The sequence below is a fragment of the Ambystoma mexicanum genome, chromosome 12, assembly GCF_040938575.1.
Source record: "Ambystoma mexicanum isolate Mex_15411 chromosome 12, UKY_AmexF1_1, whole genome shotgun sequence".
NCBI lineage: Eukaryota > Metazoa > Chordata > Amphibia > Caudata > Ambystomatidae > Ambystoma > Ambystoma mexicanum.
The window spans coordinates 1,013,862,654-1,013,885,499 of NC_090936.1; the positions used below are offsets into that span (position 1 = coordinate 1,013,862,654).

General features: G+C 43.7%; 1 protein-coding gene across 1 annotated transcript in view; it reads left to right on the forward strand.

Moving 5' to 3' along the window:
* The window catches only part of RBM28 (RNA binding motif protein 28), a 728,250-nt gene that overhangs the window by 198,692 nt on the left and 506,712 nt on the right, over positions 1-22,846 (forward strand). Inside the window, exons 6-7 of the mRNA XM_069629558.1 lie at positions 1,834-1,905; positions 3,653-3,854. Of these exons, the coding sequence (XP_069485659.1) occupies positions 1,834-1,905; positions 3,653-3,854 (274 nt within the window). The remainder of the gene's footprint in view (positions 1-1,833; positions 1,906-3,652; positions 3,855-22,846) is intronic.

Below are 22,846 nucleotides of genomic sequence, written 5' to 3' on the forward strand. Positions count from 1 at the left end.
TTGCCTATTTTTCTCACTCTCATGGGGAAACTGACTAGTCCCTAAGACTGCCAGTAGTAAGAGGCTCTCTCTCTTCTGGAATTATTGTTTTCTTAATTGTACACATCACCTCACAGTGAAGTGCAGTTAGGGTACTTTGTATCCTTATACATTTTTAACTGATGGCTTTTCGTTTACTTGGACGATATGCCTGAAACAAGCTGCTGGTAGCTGTGTGATAATAAATAAAAAAATAAATCTTTTTCTTGTGCACTTTTGCATTTGCCTCGTGTGTGGCTACTTAAGGTAGTTTTGGGCTGGTTGATGAAGATCCCCATTAGAATGAGGGGTTCATGTTGTGTGTGCTATATTGATGACTGGGGGAACAGCGATATTGACACAATGTTGCAACTTCACATGTATCTAGCTTAATTAATGAGAATAGGGGATGTGTTACTTCTAGTGTTACTTGGTGTTTAAGTTGATACATTTAGATTTGCACCTAGCAAAATAAATATCAAAACTGCGGAGGAAATCTAAACATAATATAGGTGTGGTGTACCACAAAGCACCTAGAATGTGGGCCACAAGGAGCTTCATAATGCGCATGCAAAAAAGGATATTTGTCATGAGGAAACCACTATGAAGTGGACGCAGTAGTTTTGAACATTCATGCACCGACATATATCTTAAGGGCCATAAACTGGGGACAATTTGGGGAACATGGTGAATATGTAAAATCTGTATGCCGCATGCTCCTTCATAGTTTGGGCAGGCCCTGTAACCAGGTTTTGTGAGTGTCAACTCTGTGTGACTGGGAAATCTAGTTCAGCAAGGAGGAGGGGCAACAGGCAGCTGTAACAATATCCGATGGTCAGCCACAGGCAGACCTTGGTTTTTTACGACTTGGCGCTATTGCCGAAAGGAGATGTCATTTTTTGTGCATGGGAATCATGTTGTTTGAAGTGTCTTTGCAAACCTTGTGCATCACGTCCGGGGTTGGGTCACAGGCCAGCTGGAACTTGTAATGAATTATGATTGTATGTGAATGTCTATTTAATGATGCCATGACCTACCATGGAATTTGAGCTGATGCTTAATAAATCGAACCAATGAGAATGTGAGAATTAGAGATGATTGGATTTCTTTTATAAAGGTTTGACCGATTGTGTGTGGGGGGATGATTTGTAATAAAATATGTGGGCGTGTTTTAACTGTTGTAAAATGTATATAATGTTAAATGTTTTGTGGTTCATGGAGACTCGGGTTAGTTTGATTCTATAGCATCATCTAGTCCCTCCTGGCCATTTATACAATAAACTTGCTTTACGGACAAACGTGCACTCGCTTCTTAAGTGGTAGGTTTACTTTGGGTTCAGATGATCCGAGGCCCATACGCACAGTGGCTAGCACCCTAAAATGGCTGTGCCCCAAGAGTTTTGCGTCCTTTGACCTTCTTCCTGCCTTTTCAAGTCAAGAAATGCCACACATGGGAACTCCTTTCCCTGTGAAAGCTGCTGCTTTCGCAGGGAAGTGTGCTCTGTGTGTGATCCAGAGGAGTGGGATGGGACTTTTTTTTTTTTTAGGCATCTGCTATATCTTGTCGGCAGTTTACTGTGGGCAAGAAATTAAATGTTATGCGATGTAGATTGTGACATTGTCATGTGTGAAATTAATGTGGGGTTAGGTTATTTAGGATTAGTTTGTTTTGTATGCAAACAATAATAGTAAATTACGAAGTACAAAGTGTTTTGTTTATCCAGATGAGCAATATAGTATCTGAGCATGCTCCATGTTGCCATAGACTGCTGCCATTCTGCATGCTGGTCCCACGAAGAATTGTTTCTTTTCCAGGACGGACTGTAGCTGTGGACTGGGCAGTGGCCAAGGATAAATATAAAGCGACTCAAGTTGCATCTACCACAGGTTGGAATACAGTGTGAATCATTATTTGTTTTGAGAAGAGGGATGCTTGTATCTACATCTCTTTGCAGCATATCTCATAATTACTGTGCATTTGATAATATGGGCTCCCCCGGCCCTTGGGTCACCCTTGTACAATCTCCAAACTGGTTTGGGGGAGGAGTGGCAGAAAGGGGCCAGCAGGGTACAGCGCATAGGACGGCAACTTATGTGGCTGTGTAAGGGCTGCGGCTGAGAGCTTGAGTAGGAGCCTGCCAAATTTCCACTGGAAAATGGAATTAGAAAAAGAAAGGGTTTGCTCTCAAACTGCGCACACACACAGAATAGTAAGCACAATGCAATTTAAATGGGTGGTTTTAATCAGTGCCGGTGCAGCCTGACACGTGTTTCGAGCTTCCCGCTCTTCTACTGAGGCTTGATCTTGGCTTGTATAAAGTCTGGGTACATTGATAGAGGTTGAATTATTTGGCAAAGTTAGACGTGGGCTCCCATTATTTTGCAGTTGCACGAAGGACGTTTCAGTAAATTATTGTATTGCAGTGCGTTCACTGCTATGTGAAGAACTGGCTCATAGCACTGGCTCAGGCTGCACCGGCACTGATTAAAACCACCCATTTAAATTGCATTGTGCTTACTATTCTGTGTGTGCGCGCAGTTTGAGAGCAAACCCTTTCTTTTTCCAATCTCCAAACTGGGCTCCATTGCTACTCAGTGCTAAGCTCATATGCCAATTATCAGGACGAGTCCCAATGATTGCATGCCTGACCAGACTTAGTAACTCACAGGCCCCTGTTTCCTCACCTGGCATTATATCCCAGTTGGTTAATGTCCCTCCCTTGCCATATCGCATATGGACATTCATGATCCAATTGCGTCAACCTTCCTGCGGCCATTCTACTCCACACGTTTCCCAGTCACATGTACTCCTCATTACCTACAACAAATAGTACAAGTAAATTAATGTCATGACTCATGTGGACCTTCAGTCTATTCTAGAACAATTGACCATAATGGGTCGGATGGCTAGACACAAGAATTATGTTTGTTTTTAGATTTTTATTTTTGTTATTAATGCATCATAAGAAACATCGCAGCCAACACGTGTTTCGACCTGTGCAGATCTTTTTCAAGGCTACTGAAATTGTTCCAATTACTCTTCAGTCGGTCCATTCCAAAAGCTATTCAGACTTTCTTGTGCTGAAATGGTCACCAGATGGCCACTGTAAACTGATTTGATTAGGCTGCGCAAAGCCCCAGTATGCTAGAAAGGTGTGCCGGTTTTTGGAATTGGCCGCTTTAAGTGTAATTGGAACCATTTCAGTAGCTTTGAAAAAGACCTGGATAGGTCGAAACATGTGTTGGCTGTGATGTTTCTTAGGATACAAAAATAAAAATCTTAAAACAAACATAATTCTTCTGACCCATTGTGGTCAATTGTTCTAGAATAGACTGAGAGCTCACGTGGGTCAGGGCATTCATTTGCTTGTATTTACTATTTGTGGCTTTGGGCCGCGCTGCACGTGTCCACACCAGTGCTGCCCATTTAATGAACAATTACCCATTGTTGTTTATCTTTCTAATAGATTTTTTTTGGGACGGAGTTGCTCAAGTCTGCAGGAGCCCAGCATTCTGTCTTGCAGTTAGTTTAGATCTCAGTACTCGTTTTTGATTTTGATGATTTGGGGGAGGTGGGTGCTCGAACCTTCATTGTTTTCTCACTCCCCTCCTATCTATATGTATTGATTATTAGAGGGTCAGGACACCGCTTCAGTTGATGCTAGTATTGAAGAGCAGACAGAGGAAATGGAGGAGGAGGAAGAGCAGAAGGAAGAGGAGCAGAAGGAAGAGGAGGACGAGGAGGAGGATGAGGATGAGGATGATAATATTAATATTGCATCAGATGATGAAGCGGAAAAAGTAGTCACAAAAGCAACCATTAAAGCCAAGAAAAAGTAAGTGTTGCCTTGAGTTTCCCTTTTTTGGTTCACTTTTGTATATAAAATGTAACACAGTTGAATTGTCATAGTACAGCAATACAAATGCTGCTGGAACACACTCTAAATACACACAAAGAAAACATAACAGTACAGTTCTATTTGAATAATGGCTAAAAATGATGGCCCCATTGGGGTGACAAAGGGGGTCGGATGCCTCTGAGCTATAGTGGATGAGCCTGCGTGTGATATGGGAAGGAACCCCTAGTAAAACCCATTTAGTCTTCATCTCTGGGCAGGGGCCAGTCACCTGGTGACAACTAGAGACTAGATCCTTTTATGAGGAGCAGCCCCTACACCTGCGAAGCACAGAACATATGGGGATAAGGAAAATCGTGCGCTCCCACCCCATAGCACAGGGCTTTAGCTAGCTCTGAAACTGGGGACCCTTTAGCTGCTTTCCCTTTACGAACCCAGAAAGGGCCTTCCAAAAACAAATCATTCAGCTCAACAACTGTTAGATTTGTCGTGAGCCCTGTGGTATAAAAAATACACTTCAAACCCCAATAGACGTTTTTTCCTGACACTTGGTTTGTTGGAAGAGATAGTGTTGCCAATCCATCGTTTACCGGTAGCATTTCCACTTGTGAGTTCTGTTATGTTACTCAATTCTTGTATATGGCCTTAAAGCCATTGTTCTGGCTTTAAAGCGCTTTGCGGTGTCTGAACTTTCTTACTATGGTCTGAACATACATGAGAATGAACACAGCACTTATATTTGTGACTATAGAATTTATAATTACAGATAAGTGACTAATTATTAGCAGAGATGAATAGTCTATAGACTTTATATTAGTTGTAGTATTAACTATAATATGGGCTAATGTCCCACTGCGCTGACCACCGTTTAATTTAATGAGCCACTCAATAGTATAATATGGCACTAATAGGTTGCAAATAAGGGGAGGCGGGGGATAGCTTCAAGCCCAATGAAGCTATAAAAACTTACACCTAAATAATATCTCCCATTTGCGCCAATGCCTTATTAGTATTTGAAAAACACCTTAATAAAGAGATAGTTACACTTGAGCAACCTCATGCAAATATCTTTAATTTTCAATCTTCAAATAGGTGGATTTTGCCCACTGACTTCAAATAATCCTAACAGCACAAGGGAGTTACATTAGACATTCATAAAATCATTGATCAAAATAAGCAGAAACGAACAGGCATTCAAACCCTAAGTGAACTAGAAAGAAATTCATTAAAAAAAATAAGAGAAGACCCAGAGATTGTTATTAAGCAGGCAGACACAGGTGGGAACATTGTCATAATGAATAAAGAGGACTATCTTTCAATTGCTTACACCCACTTGGAATTAACGGGGTGTTTTAGAAATTGGGCACCATGTCTATTAAAGGCATAGCTAAAGAAGCAGAAAAATTGGTAACCAAATGGTTGAGCACAGGCCTATTGAAAGATGAGGATAATACCAACAATATATTTTTTACCAAAGGTGCATAAGCCTTTTCAGAAGATACCAGAAGGAAGACCCATAGTCAGCGGGATTGGTTGGATCACAGAACCATTTTCAAAATTGATGCCATCATTGTAAAAGAGTTGCCAAAACTACCGCCATTCTTAAGAGATACAATGCACCTTTTACTGATTATAGATAATTTTGAATGGGGTTGATGGTTTTGTTCTAGTGACGCTTGATGTAAGGGCTCTCTATACATGTATTCGACATGATTTGGCATTGACTACATTGGATTACACATAAGCGAAAAAATTCAGCATCTTATTTGTTGCATGTGATGATGGTTAAAGACATGTTGAAATGTACACTCAAAAATGTTTTCTTGTTCAATGAGAACTTGTTTAGACAGACAAAGCGGGTGGCAATTGGTGTACATTATGCCCCTTCTTGGCAAATTTGTTCTTGGGTATGTTCGAGAATGACTGTTTATTCAGACAATGTATATAGACCACAGATGACGCTATTGGCAAGAGTCATAGATGGCGTTTTCTGATTTGGCAAGGGAGTACTGTCTGTTTGAATAATTTTGTGGATTATCTAAATGCTAACAATTTTGGAATTCAATTTACCAGCAACAGCCACATTAGTGAGAGATTTTTTTAGACACCACACTTTACATCAAAGGTAACAGAATTATGTCTAAAACATATAGGAAATCATCAGAAGTAAATTCTGTTTGCTAGCCAGTAGCTGTCACAATGTCACAAATCTAGTGTATTCAATAATATCTCAACTGGGAAGTACATTAGAGCAAGAAGAAACTGTAAATAATTTGCTGAATTTTAAAAAGAATGTGATACATTGGATAAAAGATTCAAGGAAAGGGGGTATGCAGTGGACATTGTGAGAAAAGCAAGAGAGAGAAGTTGTAAACTCAACTGTTGAGATTTACTCAAACCAAAAGAGAAGAACGGTAAGAATGTTTCGCACAAAGTGAGAATGAGAACACAATTTTCCAGTGATGCTTATCAACTGTTTAAAATTCTTCACAAACACTAGAAGTTATTGACATTAGATTCTGCTAACGGATTACTTGGAAGATAGATCATATGTGGTCTACACAACAGCCCCCACTTTGAGGAATACATGGAGTCCATCATTTGTGCAACCTTTGTAACGACCTAGAAGTTGGTTGCGTCACAATTTGGTTGGATTGTTTTAATGTGGATATTGCATTATGTGCCAGTATGCTTTTGAGTGTAAAAGCTTGAAAATAACATAATTCATCAACTGTAAAAGTAAATATGTTGTGTATGCAATTGTGTGTTTATGTGGTCTCACATATTTAGGAAGTACAATACATGAACGCCTTACATAAGGAAGACATTAGACTGCCTTTGGCAGAAAATTGGAAAATACATCATCAGATGGATAATCAGGTTAAAATAAGGTTTGTGAGACTTAAGAGCCTACTGAGCAACCCCAGGGGTGGCGACAGGAAGAAAGAATTAAGAAGAGTGGTGGCACTATTGATTTGTAAACACAGAACGGTCTCAAAACGATTGAATTCGGACACCGAAATAGGGGAAGGGAAATGGTTGTTGCGCTCACCTGATATCCCCGGGGGCGTCTGGAAGGCTCTGAGATCTGGAACCCTGGACGCGTAGTTGCCCAGTGCTGAATAATAAATCTGCAATTACAGAAGGCAGGATTTGTGATAACTGTCTCTAATGGGTGAATCTCCCTCCTCCGTCTGACCGATCCCCTTCTTGCTGGGTTTCATCTCACCTTAGTTATTTTTAGGGTGAGCTATCCATCCTGCGTTTCTTGTGCAGGGGCGCTTGGAGTTTGTTGGCGAGCGGCCCGAGTTGCTTCACTGGTGCAGTATGCCTTCTTTGGGCCCAGGCCTGCTGTGACCCCGAATCTGCTGGTAGGCAGGTAGGTTTGTTACTTGTAAGTTTTTGTTCTGTTTATGGTCGTGGGAATTTGTTAATGTCTTTCTCCTTCTTTTCAGGTGTGAAGGTCTTGATGCTGACGTGCCGGATGGAGAGGCACATTTCTAGGTAAGAGAAAGCGCGAAGGGCGGCACCTTTATTGTCTTTTAAAGCTAACCTGTGTTTTCTTCTTCTTCTCCTCACAGGCCGCTGTGGTGCTGCGAGTGGATGAGAGCGCGATGAAAAACTGGCCCCCGGAATCCGTTAAGGTAAGTACAGCGCTGTGTGGTTGTTTAATATTGAAAGCGAACCTGAATGTCTTTTTTGGGTGCCTCCATGTTGGATTTAAAGACCCATGTAGTCAATTGAAATTGAGCCTGATAAGTATCTCCTTACAGGATATAGGCCTGGTGCCAGATGCGCCAGGACTGGCTCCAGCAGCCTTTTTGCTGAAGTCTTGAGGCCCTTAGAGTAATTCTGGGAGCTTGCTTGTGGCACAGCTTGTGGCCCCTGACAGTGGTCATGACAGTGGTGTGAAGGATTGAGAGAGAGAAAAAAATATATTTTGTTTTGATAAACTTTCTCTTGCTATTATCATATCATCAAGACAAAGGGCAGGTCGACTTTAGATAGTGATCAACACATAAGTGTTATTTTCTCAAATTGCAATTATAGTGGTGAATGTTAAGTAACAAGATTAAATAATAAGCGGATTGAGGTTTTCCACCAACAATATGAACAAATATTTGTTTTTTTTGTTTTCCAAAAATAATCACACGACTTATCAAACGCCAAAATGGTGGATAGTATAGAAGTCCCAATAATCTTATTTGCGAGGTAATGTTCTGTTCCTTATTGTTACATGACATGTAGGTCCCCAACAATCCTGCTATGAGTAAATCACTGATTTGACTTTATCTATATTCTATCGAACATGTTGAAGGTTAGCTAACTATTTTACATTAAGCACGTTGATGATGCTGGTGTGACTTTAGCCCACACATTCTCAAACATAGAAACACGCCAAATTAGAGTATGTGTAAACTTCTGGTTCCAGTATTAGAGTGTTAATTAATGCAAAATGGATTGCAACAACTTGTCATATTTTCCCAGCATGATATTATTAAATGTGGATAGTGAGTCGTATACGTATTGAGTAGGGAAATGTTTATCTGATTGCAGTGCAAGTTTTTTGGTTCTCAAGGATAAATTGCGAGCGTCGCTCGGCCATTCGGACAAATATGCAACTTTGGGGTGTGTTTCACTCCATGTCGCATATCCTTTGTGTCATCAATTATAAAGCTCTTTAATGAATGCAGAGAGTTTTACCCAGATTTGGTGAGGAAGGCATCAAGAATTTGTTTACATAAGGTAAGCGGAAAAGTTTTGTGGCTTCATCTCGAGCGTTCCACGTCGAGTATGTTTACATATTCTAATAAGGGGCATATTCAACGGGTGACCTGCTTCCTGTGATCCCTTAAAAAGAGGCTGCGTTCAAAATGGCGTGCTTGAGCCACAGGGAACGCCATGACAAAGGAAGGAGATATTCTTTTCAGGTAACTGCTCAACATAGATTACTTCTATCTGATCACAGCATCATGTGAGGCCCTTTATCACCTGTATAAGGGTTACCGGGCTATTGCCAATATTCGCAACAGGAATTGAGAGGTACTCAGGTGGAGTGTTGGTTTGATAGGAATTTCCACAGGGTGTAATTTGATAATGCACATTAAGGGATGAGACTTGACAGAAAGCAACACATTTTGGATCTCTTTTTGTTTTCCAGGATTGGTGATTGACAAGCGCTGTTAGGACTATTTGAAGTCAGTGGGCAAAGTCCAACTACTAATAAGGCATTGGCGCAAATGGGAAATATTATTTAGTTGTAGTATTGTTTAGTGTTTGGGTACAGCGTGAATTGCTGTCGGTAAATATGTGAGAGCTGGACCAAATTTGTAATGGAACTAAGCTGTATTCTGTTGGGAGCAGCGCTAAAGGTAGACCGAGACGGGAGAATAAGTGAGTCTATTAATCCCAAAGGCAACTGTTTACAGTTGGCTCTGCAATCACATGCACAATAAATAACACACTATTACATGTACTTTAGGCAGACATGCCCATGATACATTGTAATGGATGTACACCTTTGTCTCTGTTGCCTAGTTCCACTGGCCTGTGCAAGGCATCAGAGACACTCAAGAGACATGTCAACATTCCTAAGTGGCAGACATTGTGTTATAGAGCAAAGAATGGGAAAACATTGTTCTGCCCAGGAAACGCATGAGAGCAGTCATGTAGAATAGACTATTTTCAGTGGGTCTCAATGATGCATTGGAGGCATATATGAATTGTGTAGTGTATATACTTTCCATATATGTTTTTATGTGGATTTGTTTACACACTGCTTGTACAGTCCAGTACTACATGTGGTAAACGGGAGTCCCTGTGCTGTCTGATGCAAGTAATGCCTGGTTATACACTGACTAATATTGTTTTGCTATGTTACTATACTTTTGTACTCTGCGGAATGTCCACTGTAGTAGTTTCAAAATGCCAAATCCTTGTCCAAGGCATATTGTGCCGTGCCCGGGGACATCAGACCATAGTAAGAATATCATGAACAAGGGTTACTTAAGAGGGCGGGAAAGGAGTTTGCAGACAGAGGGAGTTGGGCACGGCTAAATGGGTGCATGTACGCCCATTATATATGGCTTTCGAATTGATTGTGTCCTACCATGTATTCCTCATCTTTGATATCCAGCTTCAGCTGCTTTGGAATTTATTTTTCGGCAGAGGGCGCTGTCCATCGATCGCGTCGTCTCGATGTCCCTCGAGGGGAAACCGTCACAAGGATGATGTCATCGAATGAATATATAGCACGCGCAGCGCCCGCCGGCTTCAGTTCCATTTTTCCGCAACAGCTTTAGCTTTGAGAAATACGGTGCGCTTTTTCACTTTCGTGACGACTTTATTTTGAAAGAGAATCGGGAAGATGTCTTGGTCGACACCAACAACCCCGAAGTCCGGGTTCAAAAAGTGTTGTGATTGTGGGTGGAAAATGTTTTTGACCGATCCCCATTGTATATGTTTGTGGTGCCTCGGGGCAGACCATAACACCTCGGACTGCTCCAAGTGGCATTCGATGACTGGAAAGGCCTTAATGAAAGGGGAAATTGAAGGTAGGTCGTATCCCTAAATCTCCTACCCCGGCCAAGAAACCTTCGACCGACGAGTCGAAAGGCGACTCTCCTCAGAGGAAGAAAGCCAAGCGGTCAAGATCGAGCAGTGGCTCTCGACGCTCTTCTTCATCCTCGGAGAAGTCTAAGAGAAGGCACCATAGGTCATCGACTTCGTCGGACGCTTCCCCTGAGAGTCCTTCCGAGCAGATATGCTCAAAATATTTGTAAAATAGAAGCCTCCAAGCCATGCTCCTACCACGCCTTCGAAAGAAGCCAAGAAGGAAAGGGCTCAACCTAAATCCCTTGAGCCTGGGACGAAGTCCCGATCCACATTTATAGCCACTGAGGCCTCGATCCGATGAAGTAACATTGAAGGATCAGTCAAGCGGAAAGCATAGGTCAAGGTCATTAATGCCGAAGGCATCATTGACAGCTGCGCCATCGACGCCGAGCACCCCGGTAAAACCGATGTCCCCTATGAAGAAAGTTTCGATAGCTCATCCAGTGTCGAACCGGTTATTTACAAAACCTCTTATCCCTAAGAAAACCTATGGGCTGCTACCAAGGAAAGATTATTTTAAGTCTCTTCAATAAATAAGGAGAATGAACCCTTAGATGAAGAGGCTCCATTTGGCATCTAATTTGGTACGCCAAATGTACCATAGAGTTTTATTGCAGAGGAGTCAAGGTTGTGAGACCTCTGACAACCTACAAACTGCAAGTGGGGTGGTTACCTCACCTGAGTTGGAGTTTGGGGAGACCAGAGGCTGGGGAGCATGCAGATAAAGCCTACTCCTGCCCATTGTAGTGTACTACATGGTGTGGAGTAGGCCTCCATTGCCATTCGAACAAGATGATATCACAGACATCTTAGATAAGGGTCCTCAGTCAGATCCCATATTACTGTTTCACATTGCTTTTCAGAAAAGGGTGGCGATGAATTGGGAAACACTGGAAAGCAATCCGGCTGTAAAAAACTTGACCAAGAAGTACCGTCCTTCCAGTAGTGACCCAGTCTACCTGTCAATACACCCCACACCAGAGAGTCTAGTGGTGCAGGCAGCTAGTGCAACATCTAAACAAGCGGCTTACCCTATCATCCCTCCAGATAGGGATGGCACTCAAATCTGCCAACTCCACATGTGCCCTGGCAAAATGTATGTTCACTCTATGGGACTGCATTTCCATGGTGGCAGAGCACAAGGGGATGAAAGAGACTGGTTCTTAGCCATAGTTGGAGACTTCAAAGAAGCCATGTGTGAGTCTCTTCAGTCCGGTCTGGATTCTGCTGATGGCATCAGCAGAGCCATGGCTACTAGCACCGTTATGTGCAGGTGTGCATGGTTACGGAAGTCTGGTTTTGCCCTGGATGTGCAATCCAGACTTCTCAACATGCCCTTTGATGGGTCTTGCCTTTTTGGCTAAAAGGCTGACGAGAGTCTTGAGAAGTTGCAGACCTCGAAGGCGGCAGCCAAATCTTTAGGCGCTATTAGGCAACCTCTGCCTTTTCGACCTAGTGGACAACCTTGGAGGGGTAGTGGTCAACCTTGGAGGGGTAGATCTTTGCACTACTACTACTCAGTTGGAAAGGCGAGAGGAATGGCCAGTCAAAGGGCCAAAGAAGATTTCCTTGTGGTGGACGAGGAAGGGGTGCAAAGCCAACTCAAGCAGGGGCATCTTTACCATCTACCACTGCATCAGCCGCCTCAAAACCTCTCTGAGGTCTTGAGTCACAATTTACCAGTGGGAGGCAGACTGTCTCAGCATCTAGAAGAATGGCGAGACATTACTTTGGATGCTTGGGCTTTGGAAACTGTAGCCCACGGGTACTGCCTTCCTTTTATACAGAGACCTCAGAACAATCCGCCGGGGAACCACTCTTCGAGGATTCCAGATCTGCTCCTTGTGCAGGAGATTTTAACCCTGCTAGAGAAAATCGCTATAGAACGAGTGCCTGTAGCGGATAAGAACAAGGGTTGATATTCCCCTTCTACCTAATACCTAAGGACGACAGAGGACTGAGACCCAACTTGGACTTGAGATACTTGAACAAGTTCCACAGGTAGGACAAGTTCAAGAAGGTCACACTTTCTCAGATCCTTCAGGCCCTCCAACTCCAGTATTGGATGGTGTCATTGGACCTTGAGCATGCTTATTTTCATGTGCCAATCCATCTCAAGCGCAGAAAATACCTGAGGTTCGCAGTTGGTGGTTCTCTATCAATTTCAAGTTCTGTCATCCGGGGTGACCTCCGCCTGAGGGTTTTCATCAAACTGATGCCGATAGTGGCAGCGAGTCTCAGGAGAGGGAGGATTCATGTCTTCCCCTACCTGGACGATTGGCTGATCAGGGCGCATTCTCCCTAACAAGTACTGGATCATCTCAACGTCACCTGCCACTCCCGTCGCAGACTGGGCATCTCCCTTGATTACAAGAAGTCCCATATGACACCTTCTCAGAAACTCCAATTCATCAGAGCTTTTCTGGATACCTTGGGGAAAGAGCTTCTCACCCGAAGTGAGGGCTCAAGACATTCTTCAGATGGTCACCAAATTTCAAAGTGCCCAGTGTCTCGCAGCCTTCGATTTCTTTGAGGTTGCTCAGTCTTATGGCATCCTGCATTTTTCTGGTACCAGAGGCCAGCCTGAGAATGAGATCCCTTCAATGGGCTGTAAGAACTCAATGGTCCCATTTCTCAGGATAGATGTCGGACCTACTTCAGGTTCCCAGCAGGGTCGCACAGCATCTCCTGCGGTGGGCCTGTGGGGACAACTTTCTGAAGGGAGAACCCTTTTGGCAACAATGGCCGACTGACACCTCACTTACGGGGTGGGGAGACAACAACAACGATCGGACAGTCAGCGGTCGTTGGTCTCCATGGGAGGCCAAACTACATATCAATCTTTTGGCGCTAAGGGCAATCAGATTAGTGTTGAAGACCTTTCTACGCTCTGTACGGGGAAGGAATGTCCTGATAATGACGGACAACACAGTGGCCATATACTAGCTCAACAAGAGAGGAGGTTTAGGGGTCACTACCGCTGTGCAGAGAGGCAATGCAGCTCTAGTGCTGGGCAATTCAAGAAGGAATCTCCCTATCGGCAGTTGACCTATCCGGAGAGGAGAACATGGTGGCGGACATTCTGAGCAGACAGAGCACCGTCTCCCACGAGTGGGAACAACCCAGGAAGTCCTTCAACAGATCTTCACCCTTTCGGGAACCCCTCAAGTGGATCTGTTCACGACCGGTGTCAACCGGAAGTGCGAACTGTATTGCTCCAGGGAATTTCCCCCAAGAGGAGCATTAGGAGATGAGTTTGTGGTGGACTGGGAATTTCCACTCCTGTATGCGTTTCCTCCAGTCCCCGTCATTCCTCACGTGATCAGGAGGTTGAGAAAGTTCGGGAAAGACATGATCCTAATTGCCCCAGATTGGGCCAGGAGGACATGGGACCCGGACCTTCTGGACATGTCCGTCTGTCCTCCAATACGTCTTCCACAAAGAGAGGACCTTCTCTCGCGAAAGGAGGGTCGGGGTTCTCCATTCAGAGGTCAAAACACTCTACCTTCAAGCTTGGTTTCTGAAAGGCTGAGATACAAGGATTGAGACCTCCCGGATGACGTAATGGAGATTTTGTTTTCAGCCAGAATGCCAGCAACAAAGCCTTTGTACCGTTGCCGTTGGAATAAATTCTGCAACTAGTGCAGAGAAAAGAATGTCAATCCTTTTCTATGTAAAACACTGGATGTTTTATCCTTTCTATCTTTAGCCAATCTGGGGCTCTAGATTGGTACTAGTAAAGGCTATTTGGCGCTGTCCATCTTTAAACACTCGTCAGACGAATGTTCATACTTCAAAATTCATTAGTGACACAATTTGTAAAGGGGCTCACCAATGTGTTCCCACCATCTCTGTTCCAGGTTCCAATTTGCGATCTTAAAGGATAGTTCCGGGACTTTTTTTTTATTGTCCCTACGGTTCGGCCATGTGTTTTTAAGCATAACTCAGTAGATCGTAGAAAACTTTCCTATGGACCTTACCCGACTTTTCGTCCATTAACGCACTCGAAATAAGCCGCCATTTTCTGATAATCCTATCATTTCCCCCCATCGCCCTGGCTCACCTGCTTTTGTGGCACTAAATCAAATCCCCCGCCCCTGAAACAGACTTTATCAAAACATTCATATTCCCCGCCTCTATCCGTGACGTGAATGAGCTGCGTAGGCAAACGCGCCCAGGCGTCGTCTACGCGACTCCACACAGAAAGCGGAAACCAACACAGATCAGCTCACAACACAGCGCGCCACAATTGGGAATATGAAACTGTACTTTTAAATCAAACCGCAAGATTGTAAATTTGGTAAAGTACATTTATTTGACATCAAATGTTTAGAGAATATTCAGCGATTTTCATTTTTATTTGCTCACGTTCCAAAAAGTTCGTTTTGAGGCACGCGATGTTCCTTTGCTGTACACAGGGTCTTAGATCATCTCACAATACAGCGCCACAATTCGGAATATGAAACTGTGGTTTAAAAGCAAACGGCAAGATTGTACATTTGGCAAAGTACATTTATTGGACATCAAATGTTTAGAGAATATTCAGCGATTTGCATTTTTCTTTGCTCTCGATCCAAAATAGTTCGTCTTGAGGCAAGCGATGTTCGTGTGCAGTACACAGGGTGTTGGTTTATGATAAAATAAGCTCTTCGGTCGCACTGATAATCGCATGGCTGTTCCAACAACGAGGCACTAGGCCACCACAACGGTCTGTATGTTGCATCTAGCCGTTAGTACCGCGTAAGGGCATACTTGTACTTGGCGATCGTCCCATAAAATGGTCAGGGTGGTAACGTTGTTCACGCGGAGAAGCAACTGGCGGTTAAAAAACCCATCCGCCGGTGTCTGGTACTCGTGCCACATGCAATAATGAAGGATGTACCTGTTTGAAAAACATAAAAAATGAAATTAGTCTCACCATCAGATCTTTATTAAAATTATTCATTTTATATATTAGGTCGGGAAATTATTTCATAGCTAGGACAGTGCAACTGGGTATTATACGTCAAGGGGGGGCTATAGGATACTGAGACAGTCCCCCAGTGCAGGGGTTGACAGGGAGGCAGTGCAGGTGGAGAGTGGAAGGGCCCAGGACCGAGGTCGCAGACAGTGGACCAGTTGTAGCAGGGGAGAGGGAGAGAGAAAGCAGAAGCAAAGAGGAAGGTTTTGAGGTGCTTCCGTAAAAGGAGATGGTTCTCCTCAAGATAGTGCGCGGTACAAAACAATATGCCACATAGAACGAACAAGTACAACTTAACCCGTCTTTAAAGCTACTGTATAGTAATTAAATTGCGGTATAAACTCATCTAAAGAGTTACTTACATTATATTTGCATTTTCCCTTGTGTCTGTGCGTAGGGCAGCCCCGAAATACCACTCCTTCTATGCCGACGTTATTTCTTCTAATGAACGAACATTAAATGGCTTTCGTTTCTGAAATTAAAAAGAAGTCTTTCGGGATGGTCCCGGCCTGTCAAGGTCAAATAACAATAGAACCTTATACTGAGTCGTGGGCCATTCCGGCACCCGAGCAAAAAATCAAAGCAGCTGACCTTCACTTTGAACGAGCACACATTCCTAGTTAGCTACATTCAGTGTAAGGCCATCTCACAGGACTTGAAATTTACACTCCATCTTTGCATTTTGTCTGCGTGCATTTGCAGCCCCAGAGAACTATAAATACGGAGACATTCTATATTTTTTGAAAAATGATTTATATTACTGTTTGGTTTAATTTAATGCGTAAATGAACAAGGTTGGATAGACACATTGCATGTACACTGAGCAATCACTTTTATTTACACAATACATAGCTACACATATTCAATGGGCCTGCGACATGAGGAGACTCGAGAGCAAAGTCACAGGTGACACCCGGGTGGTTCGGACTACTGCACGGTGAAGGGAGGGGCAAGGGTGGAGAGACACATTGCATGTACACTGAGCAATCACTTTTATTTACACATTACATAGATACACATATTCAATGGGCCTGCAACATGAGGAGACTCGAGAGAACAGACAATCAAATTACAATCATTTAAACCGTGATGTGTATTTCTCAATGAGCTCTTCTTTAGGTGGACATGGAACACAGACAATGTTGGGTGGCAATGCAGTTGTCCCCTGCACAGGTTCGTTCACAACTCCATTTATGTGCCTATCTAGGACGTCAACAATAAGTCTTTCAATAAACTCATATTGCATATCCTCAAACACTGGTTTGATCACCCATTGTTTACTTCTTTTAGTGAAGGCCTTATTGTAGCGAAGCGTCCCTAAAGTTACGGTCGTCCTACTTTGTTGACGGCCAACATTATGGTTATGTGCCAAGACCGCTAGAAGAGTCCGATTTATCATGCCCTCCACGCCAAAATGCAATCGTTTTGGCCTGTACTTTAGGCACATATTGTGGAACACCTCTAAATCTCCTGCGTGGCAGAATTCCGTGAGTCCCCTCAAATCTCTTGTTATAGTTTTATCAAATACAGTCTTTTCAATGGCTTTGTGAGTGGGTGATGAAGGAATCAACCACTTCTTCCGTGCCTCCTCTGTGGACAAATGGCCATGTTCACAATTGTGGAAATGTTGGTTTGTGTTCCAACGGTGAACGTTGGTACAGTGTAGCATTACTGACCGCCATTTTTCCAGTAGAATTTCCAACGACCCTCCACATGTTTTTGAGCTCCACCAAAGATGGTTGCTGATTGACTTGGACCACTGTGAAATACCTTGCATATCTTTTTTTTTACCTGCAGCCGACATTTTTTTATTGATTGTTTTTGCAAGATGCCAAACGTCAAATTGGTGATTTATATTTTTGTACTCTTCTCTCATTGTCTTGGCAATTGAAACGTGTCTGTCCGTGGCTATCAGGTCGATCACCATTCCCCGCGATTGTAGTTCTTGCAATGATGCTACAAAGACAACTTTCTCCATGGCCACTGAGGATGTACTTTGTGACACCTGCACGAACACCAAACTCACAATTTTCTTACTTTCCATGTCCTGAAAGTGGTAGGTGCAGTACTTGGCTGAAAATCCTGGGCTGTCGCACTGTCCATCACCGGCTAGCCTGAACCGTTTGCCCGCGAATGTACTATCAATAGACATTTTTTCCATTCTCCAAGCTTCGCTAATGGCTGGAAATAGATAATCGGTTTGGTATTTGTAGAACTGAGTTTTCGCAATGAAATGGATTCCCACAAACTGAAAGAAAGACTCTAACTTTTTAAAACTTGAACCACTAAAAAGTGCAGCCGCTGCACAAAGTAGATTGCCTGCTGGCAGTTGCCCCAGCATGGGTTGTGCAGACCATGAGAAGGGATGATATTTTGTACAGGTGACATATGTATTTTAAGGTTAGTGCCTCGAATTGCACGAGTCACATTAATCAATGGCTCCCCACATACTTCCCCACCAACCGAATGCCCACATTTCATCCGAATAATAATATCAATCAAACAACTATCAAATACAATGAATTTGGCCTCTTTCCTTATACTGTCACTCTGCATCCCAGCTGGTTCGGCCTGTAACGTTGAGGACATGTCACTCACATGAAAGGTAGAATCTCTGATATCGTCTTCCGCTATGTTCAGTGATATTGATGGTGTTTCATTGCCGTCCACTTCATTCTCTTCCATTGCAACATCTGTTCCTTCTCCGGCGATGGGTGAATAAAACAATTTCTTCAACTTTCTCGCGGTCTTAGTTTTTGCGGGTGTGGATTCTGTGAATTGATCTCCGACTGCATCCGAACTACCAGGAGGACATTCACTATCAATGGCTGGTGGTGGTATAGCTCCGTTGTCAATCACTTCATATTCTTCCCATTGGCACGATGCATCTCCAGTCTCAAGTCCCTGCCAAAAGGTTTGACAAGCAACATCTCTCGTTCGCTTCACTGTCTGTGTAGATCTAGTTCGTACACCCACTCGCAACTAGAGGACAGATTGGAAAAGGGATGTTGAGTTTAAACACAACTTACAGTATTGAACTATTAACAGTGAAAAACAACATAATATAGTGACCAGGACACTAACCTTCTTTTGCTTTCTTTTCTTTGAAACTTTCTTGCCTCGAACTTCAACATCAGGACGCTGTTGCTCCGACTCGTGTGTGCATGTCTCCACTTCCTCTTGCGCTGCAACGACTATATTTTCATGATAAGCACATCCATCACGCACTGACGCTCCATCGACTCCCTGAAACACAGAACTTTCATTAGTATGTATAATAATATCGAAAACACAAAATGTACTTGGGGACCAATACGCAAGTACATCTCAATAGCAAAACACGAATGAACGCTTTGTGTAGAACATTCAAACGACAATTATTCACGCATTGTTGATCTAGTTAGAAGGAACTGTCAAGATCCATACCTCGGGCTCCTCATAGACTTCCATTGATATTATTGAAGATGATGCTTCAGTAACTCCCTGAAACACAGTAATTGCATTAGTATGGTTTTCTATTTTGTTAAAAAGAACATAAACTTTGTGCAGGCGTCAACGGCTCATCTAAATAGACCTGCACAAATGATCAGTTGTCTAAAATAAATAATGGATATGTAAATATGATTCGATTTGCTCGATCGTTGGAAGTGTCACCAACCCAGAGATCTGCATCAACTACTAGGGGTGATGTTCTTGTAGAAGAAGCTCCGTCATCTCCCTGAAACATAGTACTTGCGTTAATAAAGAAGGAAGTATAGCGGATGTAATCACGTCATATGATTTCGCTTGATCGAACTGTCAGTATCCATACCTCGAAATGCATAAGAACATCAAGGGACGATGTAACTGCGGTGCACACTTCTGCAAGCTGTTGCGCCGACCCGTAACTGCATGCTCCCCCTTATTCTTGGACTAATGCTCCATCGACTCCCTGAAACATAGGACTTTCATTAGTAATGAACACAATATTGAAAAAAGAAGACACATAGGAGGGCGACGACAGAAGGACATATCAATGGCAAAAAACCGAAAGAAACATTGTGTGTAACAATCACGCTACAAGAATGCAAGATCTGATGATCTCCATCGATGGAACTGTCCGGAAACGTACCTCGAGCATCTGAGTGACATCAACGGTAGTCGTCAAGACGTTGGACTCCTCAGCCTCTCCCTGAAAGACAGTACTTGCATTATTTTGGATAACAATAATTATAACTGAAAACCAAGACTAGAGGACGAGTACAAGGGTGTACCATTAGGTAAAATAATTACACGATAAATTAAAACTATTGATTTACATGCCTAAAACAAGTCAGTGGCAGAATAGCCAAGTAAGATTACCCGATAGGCGCTTGAAGTGGCTGATGACTGCAATAACGACACGGATGGAGAATCTTCCGCCTTCATATTGAGTGGATACATAAATGGGGAAATTATTGTTAGCTAATGCTACACACTACCGCAAGGCCGAGAGATAAATACGTAAACTTGACTCACCAGTGGAGGGATGTGGACGAATAGAGTGGGAATAGCGGTTGAGAGCAATTTTCGCTTCGCTCGGGGTGTGTTCTTCTTTATTAGCAATGATGTGGAGTACAGGTCAGAGGTAAAGTGCCTGCTGCAGATGCGGTATCGATCACCCCTCTTGTCCGCAAAGACTTCTAGGACTCTACTTTCAAGCTCAGACGGTGGATATCCGCAATATCGGACCCATTCTCTTATCTGATCTATTGTCTTAGGGAAAACATGCATTATAGTACCTTCAGATTTATTATGGGTCTTCGAAGGGCAACCGCCAATGGAACAGGCAGGCATTGTGGAAAGTTCTGAAAAGTAAAGATCAACAATTCTCTATGAATACCAATGTAAACTCAGAACATGTGACTAGTTCCTTGCATGTACTGTCTTGAACGAAAAGAAATTGGACGCAAAATGATTATGGTACATGGCCTTACCTTGACGAACAAACAGATGCAGGGATCAGAGTAGTTTCTTGTCGTAGAACAGGGAGCAGTTCACAGGTTGCAAACTGACGAGTTTCCTCGAAGTGGTCACGGAAGTTCACAGAGACGAAGAGCAGATGACCAGCACCTTCACGGGTTGACTAGCAAAGCACAAAGAAGTGCTCATTAGAAATATGAAGTGGGTTATAAAGAATTCGAAACAGGGGAGTGTTTGTGAATGAATGACGTGTATATGTCGTGGCATTATGCGGTTTGCAGGGGGCCGTCCAGCGTGAGGGGGGATGCTTGGCAGGAGACACGGGGTCTGGAGGTAGACATGGGAATAACAACCCATGCTCTATAGACCACTTTGAAGTGTACATGGTCTTTGGCACCTCTTGGCCTTTATCGCTCCCTGACAGCTCCACTTGCCAGCACAAGTACCCCGGTGCAAACTGCCTTTGATAGGGCGGGGGGTGGATTGGGGCGGTGGTCGTGCAGACAAGACACAGGAAGACTCGTGAATGGAGACACACTTATGTGGATTGCAGGGGGCCGTCCAGCGTGAGGGGGGATGCTTGGCAGGAGACACGGGGTCTGGAGGTAGACATGGGAACAACAACCCATGCTCTATAGACCACTTTGAAGTGTACATGGTCTTTGGCACCTCTTGGCCTTTATCGCTCCCTGACAGCTCCACTTGCCAGCACAAGTACCCCGGTGCGAACTGCCTTTGATAGGGCGGGGGGTGGATTGGGGCGGTGGTCGTGCAGACAAGACTCGTTTGCCGCAGGGCCTCACCAAGGAGAGGCCATCTAACTGCATGTAAGAGGCAGGCTGCAGGATCTAGTACATGGAAGGCAGGGGTGTGAGTTTATAAATACCTCACCCTCCCAGGAGAATATATGGGTGCAGTTTACCCTGGAGACCCTGGATGCCTAGGCAGTTAGTCAGCAGCAGGCTGGCCTGTGGTGGCAAGGCAGCACGGGCCAGAGGGGGTCATCTCTGTACCCGGTGCCCAAAAGGATGATTTATTATGATCAACCATATGGATTATTTACCTATAACCATGTTTTGTATCAATAAAATCCAACGGCCTTCCTTTTATTGCCAACGCTTGAACAAAGTGGTGTGGTAAGTATTTTTGGGGGAGGAGGCAATGCCGGGAGGCTTGATGCCAACCCGCAAAATAACATATGTATGTCTGCTGCATATGGGTTCAACGGTTATGTGGATTGAAGGTGGGCGGCCAGCGTGAGGGAGGATGCTGGCCGGAGACATGTGGTGTGACAAGACAAGGCACAGGAAGACTATTCAATGGAGACACACTAGATTCATTTAAAAAATGAAAACAACCATTGTTAAAATATATGTTGGGTTTTATTTTAGATCTTAATTTCAATTGAACATAAATAATAAACATTACACATTGTAAAGTTTCGGTTGCAGCACATCCAGGGAAAATCCGCGGTATTGTCCACTGTCGCTGGGGAAATGTTGTCTAATGGCAAGTACCGCACAGGCAGGTATTACTCTCCGAACGCGGTGTCCGAGCCTCCCGTGAAGCCACCAAGTGAAGCAACGATAGGCCACCAGCCTGTACCACCTGTGAAAATGAAAGATGCAAACTGTATTAAAATGACAAAACTTTCTTATCACTGTCGATTCAGGTAAAAAATGTCATTCTGCTTTGAAAAAAATTCTATCTAGAAAATGCACAATATGGAACCAATTTACATGCATTCGAATGATATGTGGATGTAATTTTATATGTGGGAGACGACCATGACATAGTAGTGGCATCACTGACATCAAAACCAGAGTATACTTACTCGTTACTTGGATTACGCGGACGAACAGTGCCGCGAAGTTCGTGCATAAGCACCATCATCATCCTCAACACGGTCCGTGAGAGGCAGGCTTCCCTGAACTCTGGCAGCTCGGTGATGCATTGCGGACTTGGCTCGCCTTCCGAAATGTAGGCCAAGCACCCGGAATTTTCACGGCAGCAGCAGTTCTCCTCCTCAGTTGGCATTAGCTCGCAACGATTGCACGTGCACCAGGTGGAGACGCCGTCCATGCGACATGGTCCAGGCTCTTCATCCGTTGACTGGTCCTCCCAACTGCCGTCCGAATCCCCATCGTTTTCGCGTGCTTGCCTTTCCAGTAGTTCTTCCTCGGTGTACTCGGGCTCGTACATATACGGCATTATTGTAGCCATTGTGTGGTAAAGAAAGTAAAATAATTTACAGAGATGGCACAGGTGTTCACAAGGCCTAGAAGCGGCGAAGGTAGCTGACCAGAGCACAGAAACGAGTCACAGAATACTCAAAGTAACACAGAGAGAGTAATGGAATCGAAAATCTGCTGCTGTAAAAATAAAAAAAAAGTCCCGGAACTATCCTTTAATTTGGTTCTAAAATGTCTAATGTGTGCACCTTTTGAACCTTTAC